The following is a 20,884-nucleotide window of genomic DNA, read 5'->3' as shown; positions in this document are numbered from 1 at the left end:
AAGTGGACCATGACTACAAAATTGTGGGGGTGAGGGGTGGAGGCAGGAGAAGGAGGGGTTTGTGGTTATGATGAATATCTTTCCTTTATTGAAATTATTTGGCCGTGAGGGAGCAAATGCAACACGTGATCTTGTGTACTAACACAGGTGCGATCTACTGAGTGACCAGTTTAGACCATTTGAGCAATTTTTTTTTGCAGATTCTGCCATGGATGCAGCTGCTGCAATGATGTTGTTGAAATGTCCACGGGAACGCAAAAGTAAGAGCTTGACAAACAAACGTCATAATGGCAATTGTTTTTATTTATTTATTTATATGTCGTTTGTTATTTATATATTTATTTACTTATATAAAGTAAATTCCTGCCTCGAGTACATATTGTGCCCTGACCGATTATCTCTGACAAGTCCTGCCTAATGATGCGCGGTGTAGTCTTTGTCTGCTGGAACTGATACCCTGGGAGAAATGTCATAGCGTACGTCAGCAGGTGTACGAATTGGCAATTTAAAGAAAAAGTGGTGCAGGTACAGTTTTGTAATATAATGGGTTGATGTTTTTCGACGCACGCACGTTCTGATTGGATCTGTTCACAGTATCGGATGACAACCAGATGGACGTGCCCCTTGAGAGTACAGGGAGTTGTAAGCACAGAGCACTCGTTGGCTTCCTGCCTGGGCTGTCAGAATGTACTGGTGGTCTGATCATCGAGAATGGGTACGGAAAGCACCTCACAATCATGCCACACGGGCTACTTGCAAATGATGATCATGATTTGTGTAACATGATGATGTGTGCGATAACAATATGGACTCTTTAACCTTGAAACTATTGTCTTCAAATGAAGGCACAATCTTCCTTATGCTCCAAGCCCGGACCACAACTACAGCGTCCCCGCGGCACCCTCCCCGCAATCATCCTCCTCTTCCTCCATCGATGAGTGCTGCAGTTTCCATAGCAACGGTTGTCCGAGCAACGACGGTGAAGCCCAGAAGCAGGTGCAGACCCCGCTGGGTGGCGCTTTTAAGAACGGGAGAATGATACACCGACTGCTCGCAAGGAGGATGCGGATGAGAGCGAGAAAGCGCTTCTGTCACTTTCTATCTCTCGGAACGACTCAGCCGGCCATTGAACGACATGCGGGATGGGTCGGGGTGACTCGGGACGATTCCACGAAGGGTAAACGGCAGCCGAGGAGAAGGTGGAAACATTGGAAGAGTCGAAAAAGAACCACCCAGATGGTGACCTATCGTCATGGATCAGGTAAAAGGAACGAGGTTTCCGAGGTCGTAGATCGAGAACTGCAAGAAGCCGCGGGTTCTTTGCTCAATCTCGCCGGTCTGCTTGGACAACCAGCAAGCGGTTCTGAGGTTCGAGAGAATTCTTGGAGACACGAGGCAGACATTTGCGGTGCCCATGGGGCGCTACGAAGATGCAGGCTGAAAGGAGGGTTCAACTGATGTGTGGACATCGCCAATTAACAAACATCCAGTCTGTGAGCTGCAGACACCTCAGCACTGCTGAAAATGAACTATACATGAGATAAATCAAAATGTATGCAACCAACGCATTGCTTGCAATACACCGCCTGATACATAATAATATGCATGTTTCTATGGATATATTGTATATATATATATATATATATATATATAAAATGTTTGTACTATATAACTCAAAACAATACGATGATATGCTGTTTGGAAAGCCTTTTCATTGGTTTATAAAAACAGTTATGACTTGAATTAGCATGTTGTAACATTTACCTCGACAAGTCCAAAGGGCCATCATGTGATACCAATTAATCGGCCAAAAAATAATAATCTTCCTAATATTTAGGACCATTTTTTAAATATCCAAAATGACATATTGAAGCATCCATTTCATCCTAGTACCACAAGACATCCTATGGTAGATCTAGAAGTGTTTACATCTTAATCGACAATATTAGTTATGTAGAACGGAGTTGCAAGTTATATTTGATGTGTTGTTTCGTAGACTCCCAAATGGTCCGTTGGCAGCGATAAGGGGGTGGGGAGGGACACATTGGACTTGCACGTGGAAACATCAATGATCTGAGATGTGCGACTGGTACACAGGAGTTACAGAAACACACCATGTACAGGTAGCCATGGTATTCCTCCATCTTTACATGTTTCTTCAAATAGAGTGAAGCATAATTCCAGGAAACCACACAAAAAACCTCCTCCTTTGCCTACACCTTGAGGTACCACAACGGTCTCAATTCATGCCATTCCGCAAGGAAAAACCTGAAGGGTCTTGATTTATCAGTCATGTGTCGGTATCCTTTTGAAGTTGATCCTTTTGCTTTCCCATAATTCATCCAGGTCCAAGAGCAATCCCCCTGAAGAGGTAGCTGCTGCTAAGGCAGAGTGGAGTCGCATTTTGTTCACCTTTTAGGTATGCAATGTGTAGATGGCCTCATAGATCAAGCGTGCATGACTCCGCATGATGTGAGTTAGAGTGAGTGAGAGTGAGTGAGAGAGACGGAGAGAGAGAGGGAGAAAGACAGACAGACAGACGGACGGAGGGAGGGAGGGAGGGAGGGAGGGAGGGAGGGAGGGAGGGAGAGAGAGAGAGAGAGAGAGAGAGAGAGAGAGAGAGAGAAAGAGAAGAGAGAGAGAGAGAGAGAGAGAGAGAGAAAGAGAAAGAGAAAGAGAAAGAGAAAGAGAAAGAGAAAGAAAGAAAAGTGTTTTCAGGTGGAGCCATTTTATTGTCTCAAACTTCCTCTCTGAAATGATTGCTTTGTAGCCAAGGGTATTGCAGCAGGGTAGGGAGAATTATCCTTGATTGGTGTTAATAAACCTTTGGAAGCAAACTGTATATAATACAGTACAGGTGGGACATTTGAATATAATACCTATGTCAGTGCATGATATAAACTTGTTTTTTATTCTATTTTTAGGCTGTTACTTTATATAAATAATGTGGAGCGCGTCCTATCGATCCTCGGGCCTGTCACGGTGGATTAAAATCGATTTTATTAACTTAACGACTTGTTTAGGGGTCATGAAGTACCAGGATGTCCTCGCTTAACGTCGTTTCGGTTAACGTTGTTTCGTTATAACTTCATCGACACTAATTAGATACCAAGGCTTCACAGACCGTCGCGATTATTTACCCAAAACTCGCTATTACGTCGTCGATATAAATTTCTTCCTTATGAGATAAATTGATCCATTTAACGTTGTTTCAACATAATTCTTCAAGAAGGTATCCACGACGTTGACCGAGTACCAAGCTTAGTTATTTTACTGCAAGTTGTATATATACAACCTGTGTGTAAATGAATAATAACTTGGTTCTCTGTCCGCAGGGCGCTGCAGTACGTATTTAGTGAACAGTTTGTGCAATGACTGCACCCCGCGTAAAAGGATTTCCTTGATGTCCCGTTATATGGGAACCTATGCACAGTTTGGGGTCACGGTTACTGCTTAACGGATGAATGAATAAACGAGTGTCCACAACTTAGTGATTTCAAAAACGAATGCTGCTTCATGCTGTACAACTGACTGTCTGCAAATAACTCTGGACAAGGTTTGACACACAGATGTCGCAGTGAGGAATACATAAGCCATGCTATTGTTTGTCCAAATTGTCTATATCCCACCTACGTGTGTACAAATACAATTAGCAAACGATAAGTTTGTCTTTATTAACTATCAGCATTGAAATAATTTGATTTGCAGACTTTACGCGGAACCATGGTGTATGGTAATGTGCACGCACCTGTAATGTAATTATAATGTATGATGTACACATGTATAATATACCAGGAATCAAACGCTTCAGCCTTTTACCTGACATGAGTCTCGTATCATTATGCAGGTTACACGTGTCGTACGACCGACCAGGTACAAACAATTACAATTGCATTTACTATGATGTGGGAAAAGGTCATTCGAGGGTTTTAAAGATGAACTGTCACTTGCAGGATAGCCTACAGGTGTGCGTACTACAGGTGTGCTCGTGTGAGATTGAATCCTGACCCAGCTACAAAATGTCGTCAATACGTGTGCCGTCCCTCGGATGGACGTTAAACTTGGCGTGCCATGTGCCAGCATTAGTTGGTGAACGTTAAAGATGCTATGGTGTCCTATGCGGAGTAGCTGAGCCATCGCCCTCACCCTTTTCAACGTCTATCACGAAGACTTCGTGAGTTGTTATCACCAACAACTTGAACAAATTTCAACCCTCGACTCTGACTCTGACTCTGCTCCTGGACCGGACGGCAACAACTCACGTGTCCTAAAAACCTGCTCTGCTGCTCTTGGACTTCCCCTCTCTGCCAAAAAGTCTCTGCCTCTCAATTACAGACCAATTAGTTTACTTCCAATCATCAGCAAGGTCATGGAATCCATCATCGGAGTTGAAATGAAATCCTTCCTCGTCTCCAACAACCTCTCAGATCAGCAATTTGGATTAAGACCAGGTCAGTCCACCTTGGACATGCTGCTTCTACACACCCAACAATGGATGGAGGCCCTCAATTATCAGACACGAGATCAGGGCCGTCTCTGGACAATCTCGTTTTGATACAGTCTGGCATCATGCCTTACTCTCCAAACTCTCCTCCTATTGCATCAAAGGCCAACTCCACACATGGCTTACTGACTTCCTGTACTCTCGAAGCCAACGTGTGACTCTCAAATGGAATCCTTTCATCTCCTCTCCCTGTTCAGGTTGGAGTGCTCCAAGGCAGTGTTCTCAACCCAGTCCTATTCCTAATCTTCATCAATGATCTCTCTCACTCTGGAAAATCCTCTATTTATTTGCTGATGACTCCACCCACGTACTTCAGAAAGGCAGGTAACAGCCTCTTTCCTGCTCTGCAGACCTTGATAGAATAGTGACCTGATCAAACTAGATGTCTTTCAATCCAGACAAATCTCACACTGACTCAGTCTCTCAAAGGACCATTTGACGAACCCTCCCATTTACTTCCATAACAACCCCTTACAGTAGGCTGGGCCAAATCAGGGGTGATTCTCAATTTTTCATACTACAAGGTTGTAATTTACCTAAACGTTGTGGCTGGGTAACAGAAACAAAACCATGAAATGTTTTTTCAAAAATATTGACGTCTTACGGTAAAACAGCCCGTTACCATAGCAACCGTTACAGACGACTCAAAATATTCTTAAAATCGATGATTGCTCAGGCTGTGTGTGACCCCCAGAGTTGATTCTGGTACCAAAAGATTCAGAATTGAAAGCCAAGGATGATTGGATAGTTTAACAATGTCTGTGACACAATTCAATACAACTTTTGTCCCAAAAACTCATTTTCATCTCAAATTTAAGGCATTTGTTTGAAACAAAAATGAAAAATTTGCTTTTTAATCATAGGATAATCATTAATCAGAGCTATAGTCAAATTAAATGTACTTTAATTTAACTTTTGTCATTGATTAAGCTTTTTTGTCTCAAATTTAAGGTCTGACATTGAACATTGATAACAAAATAAAAAACCTAGTCCCAATTGTAATCAATGGAGGCCAATGACTTCTTCGTCACAACCTCAGTGGATGTTGCCAGTCCATGCAGCTTCTCCCTGACGCCCTTCACAACCCTGTATAGAGCCTGGAGCTGCGCCTCAGATGTGGGGGCCTTGTTAGTGTTCAAATCTGTGGCGAGTCCAAGTGTCCGCTCTGCTGCGTCATTGACAACTGGGAGTTTGGCCACAACTTCCTTGCCATGACGATAGCTGTCTGCGGTGGGCCACTGTGCAACGGGGAGCTTGACAAAACTGGAGTCAATACCCAAGAGTTCAAACATGCTCCAAGAGTCGTAACCAACAAAGTCTTTGAGGGCTTTACTCCCCAATTGCTGTGAGGCTGGCATCTCCTGTATCATGTTATGTGCAGACCCATGGTACCTGAGCATAGCCCTTCTCATAGTCTGCTTGTCAGATGACGTTCTGTCCGAGAAGAGTGCCAAAGAGACCAATCTCTCTGAGAGGTACCACAAATGGTTTTGTAGCTTCTCTCGGGCCACAGTCACAAAGGACAGAAATTTGGCAGGCCACTTTGTTGGATTCTTTGCGATACTGGCCTCAGCCTTGAGGAGGTTCTTCATCAGGTACAGGTCGTTAGATGGTGCATCTGCAGCACTGGTACATGTCAACCACGCTTTAGTGTAGAAGACTGACATGAATGCAGCGAGACTGGTTATGTCTTCCAGCTCTTCGGGTGTGTAGATATCTCCCAGCTGCCGACGGTCCTGCAAGTCCTTCACTACAAGCTTGACTGCATCCTTTTTGCTAGACTGAAGGTGGCTGGTTTCCTGCAGATGTCTGTGATACCCATGGTACTGGAGAACAACCAGTTCCCCTGTTGGTGGATAAGGGCCAGTGAATCCCTGGTTTCCTGGTAGATTGAAGATGGGGGGACACTTTTCGAAGAGCCACAACACGGTCTTGGCTTTTGTATCCATGCCTAAAACGTTATAACAGTTATAAAAACTGGACAATACAAGGTTGTAAAAGACAATTTAAAGTAAATTTAATTTGATTAATGGTTATCCTATGATTAAAAAGCAAAATTTTCAATTTTTTTCCATAAATATGCTTGAAATTTCAGACAAAAATTAGTTTTTTGGATAAAAGTGGTATTGAATTGTGTCACAGACATTGTTAAGCTATCCACTCATCCTTGGCTTTCAATTCTGCATCTTTTGGTACCAGAATCAACTCTGGGGGTCAAACACAGCTTGAGAAATCGTCAATTTATGCATTTTTTGAGTCGTCTGTAACTGTTGCTATGGTAACGGGCTGTCTGACCGTAAAACGTCAATATTTTTAAAATATTTTTTCATGATTTTGTTCCTGATACTCACTCACAACTTTTAGGTAAATTACATTGAATTAGGAAAATCACCTCCGATTTGGCCCAGCCTACCTTACAGTTCAGTCATTGAAACTCCTGGGTCTCAATATCAGCCATGATTTCCTTCGGCAAACCGCATTTCAACATTGGTCTCCAAAGCCAGTCGCCGACTGGGAATCCTCCGTCATTTAAAGTCCTTCCTTGGCACAGCTTAACTCCTTTCCACATACAAAGCTTTCATCCACGGCTAGACGGAGTACTGCTCTCCCCTCTGGGATGGCTCCCCTGCCTCGCATCTTGCTCAGCTTGACAGTGGAAACCAAGGCCTTCAAGATTATGGGAATGTCCCGCGATGAAGCCGAGTCTATGGGTCTATCGCTTTCCCAATGCAGACAGGTCCGTGGTCTCTCTGTTGTCTACTTTCTGGTCTTGCACCATCAGCTATTTCCATGCTATGTCCCCCCAGGTTTCTGCAGGGCGCACATGGTCCACCATGAACCTCCTCCGAGAGAAACTACCGCAATCCAGGATCATTGCTCCCCTCCACTAATTTGTTCATCTTTTCTTCCTCACATCGTTTATCTTCGAAGTCTTTCTCTATTTTATCCCTAAACCCTGGCTGTTGTGTCCTTCCCCCTCTCGTTTTGTTACGTTGCATTCTGATCCGTTCTGTGTATCCAGCTCCTTCATGAGCATGCGTGGTGTGCATGTATATTTTTTGAAAACCCAAATGTGGTGAACCAAACATTGGAATGAGACCATCACTCATCGACCAGGATGTAAACAACAGCTGAGCATCGTGGTGCGTAGACCCGTATTTAATAACAGCATCAAAACAAATAAGGTTGAGGAGGCAGGTCTTGCACATGGAAAGTCATCAGATGCAGCAGAAGGAAACAATGTGCCAATTGTCTTAATTCTGTTGCAGAAAATTAAGATTTCAAAATGTAGGTTTTCCAGCTGAGACATTCATTTTCCTATCCTTTTCCCTCCCACCACTGACGTCCTCCATGAAAAAAAACTACGATGAGTATATGTGAGGATTGGCACTACAATGATCTACAGAGTACGGTAAGCCCCCACGGTGAAGTTGAAGAGCTGCTGGTTAGAAATCGTTCCTTTTTTGTCCTGACGGAAGAAGAATGGGCGATTCTTCACCTTTACGGGCAACATGGCTGGCATATCGGCTGCGTTGACCTTGCAGGAAACGTCGCGCAGTGGAACCGTGAAGCTGTGCGAGACACCGAAAGGTAGATATGTGTAAAAGGTGAGCTGCTCTCCACCTGTCCGCAGCACAAGGCGATGGACAGAACGCAGGGAAAACACCATGGCACCAATAAAAATCACTGTACCTGTAAGAAGAAACGCGTTCCACCAATCTACTCAAACATTTCGCTCGAAAACACATCAGTGTATATTCCACAATGCCATCACACACCCTCTAGTACCTCTTCAATCATTCGCACCTTTTCGTGGGTCTAGTTTTGGGGCTAAGTCTTTCACGAACCGGTTGGCTGGGCCTGACGTTGCACGGAAGACGATTTGGACGGAAATTTGTAATTGGTACAAGATGCCGGAGATAACTCACCGCCTACATTGGTACAAGATCTTCAGAACTCCGCTGCCCGTCTACTCACCCATTCCCGGACCCGTGACCACATCACCCCCGTCCTTTACAAGCTTCACTGGCTCCCCATCTCCCAGAGAATCCAGTACAAAATCCACCTCTTGACCTACAAAGCCCTCCATAACCTGGCCCCATCCTACCTGACTGACCTCCTCTCCAGACACACTCCCACCCGCAACCTCCGCTCTGCTGGTACCAACCTCCTGACCCCCCCCCCCCCCCATCCGGACCAAATTTAGATCCTGGGGGGATAGGGCCTTCTCCATCGCTGCTCCCACCCTCTGGAACTCGCTACCTCACACCATCAGAGACTCCTCCTCACTCACCACATTCAACACATCACTCAAGACCCACCTGTTCAACACTGCATTCAACATTTAACCCACAGCATCTAACCCCTGACTATCTCCTCTCCTTCTCCCTCCTTTGTGCTTTGAATATTTCCCTATTGATTCTTCTTTTTTGCAATTGTTTTTATGTTTTGCTATGCATTATGTTTTGCACTCTGTCAAAGCGTCTTTGGGCTTCCTGAAAAGCGCTATATAATATAAATGCATTATTATTATTATTATTACACTTAGTCAAAGCCACCGTGGGATTGTTAACGTCCACCAACTGATGCTAGCACACGGGACAACCGGCTTAACGTCCATCCGAGGGACGGCGTTTTGTAGTCGACAGTTCGAAAGCAAGTACGCTACCTCTGCACCATCATGTCGGACTACCATCAGTACATGGCAATTCAAATGATTGAGGCCACACGTTCCACGTACGTACCGATGCATAGGCAGAAAGCCGTGAATCCGTACCGTTTCCCCTTCCCCGTCAGAAAGCGAGCCTTCCATTCTGCGTCCGACATGTCTGCATTGTCCTTGAGACAGGTGAACGCAAAGTGACCCAGGTACGTCCAGAAGACGAACTGGCTCGCGGCGAAGAACCCGAGGAGGAAGAAGCCGGCACGTTTGTCGTGCTCGAATAACAGCGTGTCCCGAATGACGTTGACGTTCACGATCCTACGCACGTGGCTCCAATTTGGCGGGAAGCTGGTCCGCACCAACGCAGGAGTGGAAGCGCTCACACGGGTCGCTCTGGGTCCACAACTCAAGCAGCGTAGACTTCGGGTCACGCCAGAAGTCCTACACCAAGACACGTCCGTGGACCGCAGGCAGAGAGGGAAGGGTGGTGTCCGACACACGATCTTGAGGTAGTTTGTTATCATCTTGTGGAGGGATCTTAAGACTAAGTATGGTTATTCCACAGCATTTCGCAGTCACACTAACCGCCCGTCACTGCTTCTGCCCCTGATGTTTGAGCGTAAACGAATGCACAAAAGTGGTGTGTGTGCAGAAACCTTGCAAATATCAAACTATTTATTCTTTATGTCCAACGACGTCCTCAGATGAATGTTATTTTAAAACGCAACCGACGCGCACAGGAACAGAGGGAATCATGGAATAAACGCGGTTAGTAAGTACGGAAACCACACCGCCCGACGATCGAAACGTCATTTCCTTCCTTTCCTCAACTACAATGGTATCGCATTTTTGGGATTCCACACATCCATGGCCATCCAAGTACCAAAGGGAGAAGGCTAGCAAAGGGTAGGAATGGAAAAAGCCTGGAAGTGTAAATGAATGTCGATGACTATCGGAAACTACTACGACATGGCCTACTTGTACTGTCCAAACTCTCATCAACACAAGAATAGGAGTGTTAAGAAACCAGAAAATGTAGAGATCTTTGAGAAAACGTATTTCTGTCAAAATAATTCCAAATACTATTACAACACAACAAAACGGTGAAAGCCATGATCGCTTCTGGGGAGAAAAGAATGGAGCGAACATTTTATGCTGACGTAACAACACAGGAGGTCTTAGGACCTGGCCCTTGGGTAGAGAGCTCATGGTACGGCCTATTTCTCTGGAGGTCCTAATTGGCGTACTCGGCGGTCAATATGTTCCCCGTGTGTCGGTCGCGCCATTTAAGCAGTCAGATGTGACCGAGCTAAGTTATCATCTGAATGCTGACGCAATTTCATACCCACACTCACCGATACACAGTACGCAAATTGTTATGCTCATGGGGGTTTATTGCTTACTTATTGCTCAATAATGAAGATATGCTCGTGGGACTGGTTGCTTGGTAACGATGGGCAGCTGTGGCCGTTAAGGTGTATCTCAGGTGGAATGCCGGGTCGGCTGTCGAACCAGAATAACTCCTTTTTTTTTATTATTATTATTATTATTATTATTATTATCATTATTTTTTTTTTTTTTTTTTTTTTTTTTGTATACAAGATCGAGGCTCGTGAAAGAGCGAACATGAATCACACAGAAAGACAAACCGACACATAAAACATATAACATCGGGAGCGGTAGACAAGATGGGGAGAGAGGGGGAAGGACACAAAACACAACATTTGAGAGCAGGGACCGAGAGACATGGAGACATCGAGAGATCTGAGAGAGGGCGAGGGCTTTGGGGGGGGGCGAGGGCTTTGGGGGGGGGGCATGGGAAGGGGGCATGGGAAGGGGGCGGTGGGAGAGGTATAAAACATATGGACACTGCCAGGACTTCCATGGAAAGAAGTTGGAATTTCAAACAAGGTGGACATAACTTGAGGGGAAAGTGTAAACATTGAAGGTTAATGAGTGAAAACTATCTGGGGAAATGGGGAAGAAACACGTGGTCGAAGAACGAACGAACGAATAAGAAAGAAGAAACGAATGAGAACAGAGAAGGAAATGTTTTTTTTTTTTGTTTTTTTTTGAGTTGAGATTTACACAAGGAAGTAGGCTATGGGTGAAAAGCCTGGGAATACAGAGAACGAAAGTTATTGGATCACAAACGACGGACCGCTGAGAGAAAAACAAAGCCTCAAGGTTGTACAGTGCACACTGTACAAGGCCTCAAGACACGACACGGCAAACAGACGATCAATTTATGAAAGATAAACACCGAGAAACAACCAAAGTTGCACACAATAACTTCACACACCGAAAGATAAATACAGTTTCGACAAAATACAATTGTGAACAGACTTAACTTCGAAAAACGTGGAGACCGTGTGGAGCTTCGAAAATCCCTCCCACCGTCTCCGAGATCTCGCGAGATCTCCCGCGAGTGTTTACACATGCGCCTGTTAGCCTGGTGTTGGCTTAGCGGTTAGGGTACCGGCTTGGGATCCTAGGATCCTCAAAGACCCAAAATTTTATTTTCATTCTTCTGTTAAAAGACCTTCCACTGCCTGGGCGAGCATAACGCGACCTCCAGCTCCCCCAAAGAGCACCACAGCCAGAACCTCTTTCAAAATGCTGCCGACACAACAAAAACTCCACTAGTCCTCTAATAGCGTGATGCAAAAGACCCTGAAGAACCAAAAGACATCGAAGACCCTTAAGACCCAAAAGCCTCTGAAGACCCAAACACCTCAAAGACCCAAAATACCCATAAAGGCCCAGAGGATACAAAAGACCCTGAAGACCCAAATGGCCCTGAAGACCCAAAACACCATGAAGACCCAAAAGACACCGAAATGGTCAAACATGCCTACCCCTCTGAAACGACATGTGGTGAGGCATGCGGAGTGCGCAGATTCATGCCAGTACTGTATAAAGAAAAAGGTTTGGTCGTTTATGCATTCGGACCCTGCAGGAACCAGTGCAACCAAACTTTGCATGGCCTCCTCTTTCATCCAGAGGGAGGTCGAGGTCTATGTTTGGATGAAAAAAATGACCCTAGATAAAACCAGATAATTGGCTTTGAGGCCTCGATCGGGCCGTGTGCTGATACACTGCCTGGTTTTTTTTTCCTGGAAGTGATGGAGTAAAATGTATTGTGAAGATCGTATGTTCACCTTGTATATAGTGATTTGTTGGCAACAACACAATTTCATTATTATAGTGTTTACACATGCGCCTGTTAGCCTGGTGTTGGCTTAGCGGTTAGGGTACCGGCTTGGGATCCTAGGATCCTGGGTTTGAATCCCCGTCGATCACTGAATTAACACCGGGGGGGGGGGGGGGGGGGGGTTGACTCAGCCTGTCATCCTTCCGAGGTCGGCAAATTGAGTACCAGCTTGCTGGGATGAATGATCACGGTGTGTACCCCGATTTAGAATAGGTACACCATATCCCTGCGCATCGTAAGAGCGTGACCAAGGGTTGGCGTCAGGAAGGGCATCCGGCCATAAAAACATTGCCTAAAACAGGGAACCATGATTGGCATGGGGCCCGCAAGGCTAACCCCTGCTCTAGCGGGGAAAATGGCCTTAAAACAATCATTCATTACACATGCGCCTGTTATTAAAATGATTGCTTCGCACAGGTTTATTTTAACACCTCCATGTTCAGGCCTGGAGTGAGTATGCTCTTATGCACTGCCTGGGTTTTTCCCAGGAGTGATGGAGTAATATGTTTTGTGATTGTCATGCAGGAAATATTTAAATACACTTGTATAAAGCCCGTCATGGGTTGGAACAGTTTGAGGGTGCAGCCCTCAAGTTCTCAAATCCTAATCTACCGTTCCTTCTCCCCCGTGTGAGCGTGCCAAAGTGCCAGGTGTACATATTGTTGCGGATCTCGGTTACGGCACTCCCCTTACCGAGGGGAGTTTAATCCCCTCGTCTGTTACACTGGCCGTCCGAGTCCTAGAATATATCACGCTCCTTTGCGGGGTTGAGGTTGACCAGGGTGACTGGTCAATGGAGTCCCAGATACCTTCGCCAACCTCTCCGCAAAGCAGGACGATACTTCTGCTCGAGCCACGGACAAGATGGAAGATTGCCGAGCGGTTTAGCAATCCGAGGCTCGAGCCGTTAGCCATAAAACTAACCTGATTCTGAGCGGTTCCTATATCGTGCCACCGATATTCAATTGGGGACAGGACAAAAGCGATCGGATGAGAAAAAATCAAAAGGTAAGGAAGGGTAAAGGAAGAACAAATATGGTTTATTACTATCTCAAAGAGGAAACGAAAGAAGGGAATATACAAGACGAAAGGAAATAAAAGGACATAGGGCATACACTCTTATATAACACACCCAGGACAAACAGACAGACTTACACAAAAGGTAGCTGGTAGGGGAGGAAGGTCCAGGCCAGATGGTTCCAGGCGATGGGATGGTCCAGGCTCTGGGTCCGCGGTGAAGAACGGCTGGCAGCTTGACGCGCGTCCGGACCTTACATATGTGAGGGGTTGGAATGCGCGTACGTATAGCATGCCGAACGCTCTCAAAACCACGGCAGTTTGTATCGAAAACGATCATCCCAAACGATCCTCCGCGCAATGTTCTTATATTCGCCGCCTCTGCGCTGTTCTCTCGCATCTGCCGATCTCCCCCGCATCTGCTCTCTGCCCGCATCTGCTCTCTCTGCGTGAAAGGGCTTTGCGCTCGCGCTTTTATGACAAGCCTCGCGTATCAAGCCGCATCCGCTTTGCTCCGCCTACCGGTGAACACGCCTCGGCCCGGATTGGTCACGAGGGTTCATCAGTACCTCCCCTCATGACGCGTTGATGGGGCCACGCCTGTGTGTCAAGTTGTATATTTGTTATTGCCTAAAGTTCAGTTATAGACGTTGGTTGCTAATGTGTTATGATTTAAATGTTGTTTAAAAATGCTATTTTCATAAAGTTAATAAAGGGTTTTTGCTTCGTTTTAGTTTTGGATGAGGAAAGGCTCGCTTCGGTCGTGCTGGACAATTGTATACGTGTGCTTTTTTCGAGGCTAGATAAGGCCGGTCGTAAAATCACGCTCACATGCGCGTGATTTTGTGTAACGCTAGTAGAATGATTAGATTGCAGACATAAACCTATCGTTAAAACCATATATATTTTGTATTAATCACAGCGACGCTTGACTCTGTATAAACATGCTTTGAATTACTCATGTGAACAAACCCATATATTTTATGGTCTTATCTGGCCAAGCATGCACTCTTCTCTCTGTGAGTTACATTTCTGTTTTCTCGGAGCCCAGAGAAACATCTGGTCCGAATGATAAGGAAGGGCTGACTCCCCCGAATGACAGAGCGGATGGCGGTGGGGGCTAGGATAACGGTGAGGGACTCTCGCCAGTCGCTTTGTTCTCTCGGAGATTTTCTGATAATCGTATTCCTATATAAGTGAATGAGAATCAATGCGTTTCCAGGAAGGCTAGACGTGGCATGAAGCTGGTTCTTGCTGTAGATGTCTGGCTTCTTCCGGATCTGTATAAGTTGGTTTTAATAAAAGCTGCGTCATTTCAGGCTATTTGTGGACTTCTTTTCCAAACGAAGAGCTGCTTCTTCACAGATGGTACCAGGAGTGGGGTGTCAGCACCGGACGACGGGAAACGGAGCCCGAGGGACAGGAGGAAGGCTGCCTGAGGCCGGCGCCGGCACGCTGATTTGATTAAAGGTGGGAGTTGTTTTATATCAGAGGGCTATTATTCCAAATTCGTACCTTCCTCCCTCGAGCGGCTTCAGTCTCCCTGTCTCCGCGCGGCCTGCACTCGAACAGAAATTGTAAGTAAAGGCTCATTTTAGGCCTCAGAATGACGTGGCTTTGTTAAAGCCAGGATAAACAATTAAGGATACCAGTAAGGACTTAACAGTAAGCTTAAAGTTACAGTTAGCACCAGGAGGGGAAAGTGAGGTCGGACAGCCGTAAAGGTTGAGCCAGGCCGAGAACTTTCCAGGAAGGAACAGCCCAGAGACAAGATGGGGTATGCCATTGCATGCCAGGGAACGAAGGGCTGTGGCTAACTTAGAAGGCCATAAGAACATGGCCAGTAAAAGGATTTGCGCAGGATATCGGTAAAGATAACGTTCGATAAGGGTAACGTTATAGTTTAACAAAGGAAAGGGGAAAAGTGAGGTCGGACAGCCGTAAAGGTTGAGCCAGGCCGAGAACTTTCCAGGAAGGAACAGCCCAGAGACAAGATGGGGTATGCCATTGCATGCCAGGGAACGAAGGGCTGTGGCTAACTTAGAAGGCCATAGGAACATGGCCAGGAAAAGGAAAACGCGCAGTAGGTATAACAGAGGTCCAGATAAAACAGGCCAGGATCTGGTGGACAAGAGAAAATAAATAAGCTCACAGGAAATGGGCCAGGTGGCCACAGGGTGAGAAGGACAGGAATGGTTTTTGAAATATTGAAATTTTAAGCATTGCAGCTATGGTTATTGAAGCTACAGGACAGAGGACAATTAAGTAAGCAGTTAAACAAGTAAATCAGCGGTTGATGCCGCTGGACCAGATGCCAGACCAAGAACCCCCACCCCCCCAAGCCCTGAGCCCTGTCCCCGGGCCACAGGCGCCACCTCTCCCACCCCCGCCCCTGTTCCCCCAGGGGTTAGACCCCCAGAAAACTAGACCAGCCGCCCCCCAGGTTCACCTTAGCCCGGGCAACCCTTTTAGAGGACAAGAAATTAGTGGGGCGGACAGCGGGTTCGCGGCCCCAGAAGGGCTAGGAGTATTGTATTGTACCCCTCAGTGGAAGGGCTCACGGAATCGGAGAACCCGCAGCCTACAATCGAGATGTGTCCCTTTAAAAAAACCATTTGAAAGAACCAGATTTGGCGGCTATGCAGGAGCGGGTGAGAACCTTGCTGGCTGAACAGCCCGGTCACGTACCGGAACTTATGCGTTTGTGGATACAAAATACAGGCGCAGATTGGCGGGACGTCTGCCACATGGGAGAGGCTGTATTGCCAGCGCGGGTGTGGGACCAGGCCAAAGTACACGCACGCTGGCCGAATGTAGCACCAACCCCGGCCCAGACCCTCGACGATTGGGGGGCCCTGGTCGACCTGTTGTTGGCCGGGGTACACATCGCACTAAGGCTAACCGACCAATTAGATGAAGCGGCCGAGCAGTGGGACATGGGCGACGATAAGAAGGCCGATGTAAAGGACGACATGTTGCAAATGCTTGCCCAGGAATCCATAAGGGCCCCCTCCCCAAAATTTGGAACCCACAAGGGCCCCCTCCCCAAAACTGGAACATACAAGGGCCCCCTCCACAGCCGCAGAATTGGGCCGTGCAAAAGGACCCCCCACCCCCCCCCCCCCAAGACCTGAGCTCAGTCCCGGGGCTCTAGGCAACACCCCAACACCCCGCCCTGCCTTCCCTTTTTTCACCTCAACCCACCCCGTCCAACCCGTCCCAAAAATCCTTTTCCTTGAATGAGACGTAACATGAATGAGCAAAGATTGTCTGGGAGTGGCTGGAGAAAGGCATGATTTGAGTCGATCTGAGTTTCGCGCGAAGTCTGGGAGACTCACTCGTATATGAATGAGGAATGAATGTATATTGGGATGTTAATTGACGTGTGTATCTGGCCAATGTATTTGTCTGTATGACATATGCAAAGCAGAGGGTTTCGGTGTGAAGCTTTGTAAGTGGTCTACTTGACATTCCTTCCTCTGGTGGCAGTGGTGGGATGATAGGTTATTATCCGGGAACCATTTGATTAGATTTTGGAATCGATCGGGTCAAAGGTCAAGGTCAAGGTCATGAAAAGGTCATGGATGTGATTACAATATCAAACTTTTGGCGGGATAGAATGGTTTAATTTGAAACAAATCTTCCCGCATGACAACGTAGGTGCGGCTTTGCTACACAGATCTTGTAGTCTTTTATTTTGGCAACAAAAGTAGCTGCGGCGAAGGTATGCGCTCTACCGAGTGCCCGTTCTAGTTTTAGTAAAGTTACATGTTTCGCTGTGTTGTGGATCTGGGGACAAGCTAGTTTGATGGGTACCCTGGGGTCTTCGGCGTGTCTATGTGTTTGGCTGTCTGTTACACCGGACTCTTGAATGGGTTTTCATGAGACGAATTTCAGACATAACAGTGAGAATCTATTTTGAGCGAATCACAGTGGGTGAGGAAAACATTGTGTGTGACCAGACACCAGAACTGACCAGAATTGAAATTGGAAGTAGACCAGGTTATTTCTATTATTTGTTTATTCGTGAAAATAAATAAATAATAGGGGGAGGTTAATGGAGGTTAATGGTGGTTTGTTTGTGTTAATGGAGGTTAATGGTGGTTTGTTTGTGTTAATGGAGGTTAATGGTGGTTTGTTTGTGTTAATTCTAGTTGAAACTCTAGCTGAAGTAATTTTCGTTTATTTTTATTATTTTATTGATTTTTATGATTTTGATTGATTTGAGATTTGAGATGATTGATTTTTATTATTTTATAATTTTATTTTATTGATGTTGGAAACAGGTAATGGGATGCTGAGAGAAGGATTGAATTTAATTTGAATTGGACTGGATTAAATGGGACTGAATTTAAAAATTGAATATTGGATAAAATTGGATCCACTTGAAAAAAGTGGATTAGGAAATTGGAGAAAAGGTGTTCTATGAAACTATGAATTGAATCTATGAATTGGAGACCTGTAGACCAGGCGTTCCCAGGAGACTTGTGGACCAGGTGTTCCACCAGAGGAAAAAGACCAGGTGTTCGTGGAGCACTTCACCTGCAAGAACGCCTTGGAACCAAGGTGGAAGGGACCAGTCCAGGTGTTGCTGACTACACCAACGGCAGTCTTTTGCGAGGGCAAGACCTCGTGGATCCACGCCACGCACTGTAAGTTGGCCATACAAGCACCAGACACTACACCACAGCAACCACAGAAAGGGAGGGTCTGCCTCCAGGGTTCCGGCCACTTGCGTATGGGAGAATCAGAATGCGCCTACACTCTCCCCGGGAAGCTGGGACAAGGGAGCTCGGGGATTACATTACGAATAGTACTGCAAGATAAACACAACCACAACATAACGGCTATAACATTCTCTAGGGGGGTTAGTAGGATTAATGGGGTGGTAAAGGGACTCCAGTGCTTATCCACCCACCTGGTCCCACCCCATGGGACAATGTTTATATGCGGCGACAAGGCTTACCCCTATTTACCAAATAATTGGGGGGGCACATGTTATCTGGGTTCAGTCCTTCCTGACGTTGAGATACTGGATGAGCTAGACCCAAAGTCCTTGGACAGGCGTTATAAGAGGTCAGTCATGAACGAAGATGGAACCACTAAACTACACGGGAGCCTATGGGAAAAGGTGTTTGGTTTCTTCTTCCCAGGAGCGGGCACAGTCATGGATAGTTTCCGGATAGATAAATTGGCTTTGGCCCTAGAAAAGGTGGCAAACGACACCGCTACGGCTCATGACATACTATTGGATACGGTGATTCACATGCGTACAATGGTGATGCAGAATCGGGTGGCTTTGGACATGCTCTTGGCAGAGAAAGGAGGGGTATGCGGAATTATAGAGGGAAAATGTTGCACTTACATACCCGATCCATCTGAAGGAGTGTCAGCCGCAATAGTGAGACTAAGGGAAACTAGCCACGCCCTGACGATCGATCGGATCGCGCGCGAAAATTCTTATACATTTAGCTGGCTCACTGACTGGTTCCGGGGATGGACGGGCACCATAGTGAAGTGGTTATTGACCGCACTGGCTGTGATAATCGGGGTAGTAATTTGGGGGGCACTAATGAAATCTCTAGTCCTCCTCTGTATGAGAAAGTATTTTACAGGATGGAAAGTGAAGAAGCCGCCGACAACGACTATGGCTCTGACCACAGAGGCCGTCGACCTGAACGGGTCCTTCAACAAGGCAGTTGCGACCAATGCTCCAGAAAATTGTATTGAATTTTGTGACGACTGTGATACTTGTGTGGATCCCATGTGGGAACTGGCTGCTGCCTGTAACGGTGTATGTGATGACTGTGATACTTGTGCTATAAACCCCTTGCGTGTACTGGCTAACGCTGCTTATGTATTACAAGCTGACAGCTGCACGCCCCCTTTCAACCCAACTATGGATCTGATTGCGACACTGGGTCTGGCGGTCGAGGGACCCGACGTGGATATCCTAGACCCGCAAGCCGACCAGGCGCCCAAGGGAGACTTTGACATAAAGGAAGTTCCTCTCTTTGCTTCATATGTATTAAGTTCAAATGCTTCAAGTGAATCGGATTTTTACGCTCTGTACCCTGACCAGGAAATTGAGACACAAGATACTGACAATATTATGTATTCCCCAGAACAGCAGCACGTGAGGGACCTCATGGGCATGATCGTTGATTAACTTCGAAGATCTGCAAGGACTGAGTCTGCAAAGGGTGGGGGGAGCAAGTTCCGCAGGGGAGGTGGTGGCCCTCTGGCGGAGCAGAACCTCATCTGGACCAGACACCTTCGTTGTGGATCCGAAACGTTAATGGACTTTCATGTTCTGAGCCCTCAGGCTCCGAGCACGCACCACACGACACGTTCGCCAAATGCACGGGCGAGGCGCTTTGGGCGCACGATATGCCCTTGGGAGATACCCGCATTACACAATTATTTTTCAATAAAGCCCGATGTGGCACGTTGTCTCTTAAGATACTTTGTCTCGACGAGACAAGAGGAAGGAATGTCAAGTTGTAGATTTGTTATTGCCTAAAGTTCAGTTATAGACGTTGGTTGCTAATGTGTTATGATTTAAATGTTGTTTAAAAATGCTATTTTCATAAAGTTAATAAAGGGTTTTTGCTTCGTTTTAGTTTTGGATGAGGAAAGGCTCGCTTCGGTCGTGCTGGACAATTGTATACGTGTGCTTTTTTCGAGGCTAGATAAGGCCGGTCGTAAAATCACGCTCACATGCGCGTGATTTTGTGTAACGCTAGTAGAATGATTAGATTGCAGACATAAACCTATCGTTAAAACCATATATATTTTGTATTAATCACAGCGACGCTTGACTCTGTATAAACATGCTTTGAATTACTCATGTGAACAAACCCATATATTTTATGGTCTTATCTGGCCAAGCATGCACTCTTCTCTCTGTGAGTTACATTTCTGTTTTCTCGGAGCCCAGAGAAACATCTGGTCCGAATGATAAGGAAGGGCTGACTCCCCCGAATGACAGAGCGGATGGCGGTGGGGGCTAGGATAACGGTGAGGGACTCTCGCCAGTCGCTTTGTTCTCTCGGAGATTTTCTGATAATCGTATTCCTATATAAGTGAATGAGAATCAATGCGTTTCCAGGAAGGCTAGACGTGGCATGAAGCTGGTTCTTGCTGTAGATGTCTGACTTCTTCCGGATCTGTATAAGTTGGTTTTAATAAAAGCTGCGTCATTTCAGGCTATTTGTGGACTTCTTTTCCAAACGAAGAGCTGCTTCTTCACATGTGTTCCTGGCCGCTCCTCCCTTTTTCTCCCACTCTGACCGCGTGCGTAATGGCGGCGGGCAGGAACAAACCAAAAGGGAGCGACACTGCTGGCAATGGCGGCTTGGGGCGAGCTTTAGCTCCAAGGCAGCGAATTCTGCAATACGGCTACTGGCACTTTGGAGAGAGAGAGAGATTGGGGATAATTGAAGGGGCCTAAGTTATTTGATTAATACAACGCAGAGTCAAACTA

At 46.2% G+C, this 20,884-nt stretch overlaps 2 protein-coding genes and 1 long non-coding RNA gene across 5 annotated transcripts in view; 2 read left to right on the top strand and 1 right to left on the bottom strand.

The window, feature by feature from the left end:
• LOC137437586 (uncharacterized) overlaps positions 1-1,743 on the top strand; it is a 37,674-nt gene extending 35,931 nt beyond the window's left edge. The window contains exons 4-6 of the mRNA XM_068132040.2: positions 201-260; positions 595-715; positions 846-1,743. Of these exons, the coding sequence (XP_067988141.2) occupies positions 201-260; positions 595-715; positions 846-1,458 (794 nt within the window). The 3' untranslated portion in view covers positions 1,459-1,743. The remainder of the gene's footprint in view (positions 1-200; positions 261-594; positions 716-845) is intronic.
• A 1,912-nt stretch (positions 1,744-3,655) lies between these two features.
• LOC137437578 (uncharacterized) lies at positions 3,656-10,004 on the bottom strand. Of its 3 annotated transcripts, none has more exons than XM_068132021.2 (2): positions 9,250-10,004; positions 3,656-8,197 (listed from the first exon to the last, which is right to left on the bottom strand). In XM_068132021.2, exon 2 carries the CDS (start codon positions 6,451-6,453, stop codon positions 5,491-5,493), a length of 963 nt encoding a protein of 320 aa, XP_067988122.2. In that variant the 5' UTR covers positions 6,454-8,197; positions 9,250-10,004; the 3' UTR covers positions 3,656-5,490. The 3 variants fall into 3 exon arrangements, with proteins under 3 accessions (XP_067988122.2, XP_078622196.1, XP_067988123.2); XM_078766070.1 differs by having other exon boundaries at positions 9,282-10,004; XM_068132022.2 differs by having other exon boundaries at positions 3,656-8,128; positions 9,250-10,001.
• A 6,911-nt stretch (positions 10,005-16,915) lies between these two features.
• On the top strand, positions 16,916-20,605 carry LOC144888363 (uncharacterized). The gene is made up of 2 exons (XR_013620955.1): positions 16,916-17,461; positions 17,522-20,605. It is a non-coding gene; the product is annotated as an uncharacterized LOC144888363 (long non-coding RNA).
• Positions 20,606-20,884: the final 279 nt, after the last annotated feature.

Source organism: Myxine glutinosa, chromosome 12, assembly GCF_964187855.1.
Source record: "Myxine glutinosa chromosome 12, kmMyxGlut1.1, whole genome shotgun sequence".
In the NCBI taxonomy this organism is placed as follows: Eukaryota; Metazoa; Chordata; class Myxini; order Myxiniformes; family Myxinidae; genus Myxine; species Myxine glutinosa.
This window is presented reverse-complemented; position numbering and strand designations above follow the sequence as displayed.

Excerpts from the sequence above, each read along its gene's own strand:
- LOC137437578 (XM_068132021.2), bottom strand. The coding sequence starts at position 6,453 with ATGGATACAAAAGCCAAGACCGTGTTGTGGCTCTTCGAAAAGTGTCCC.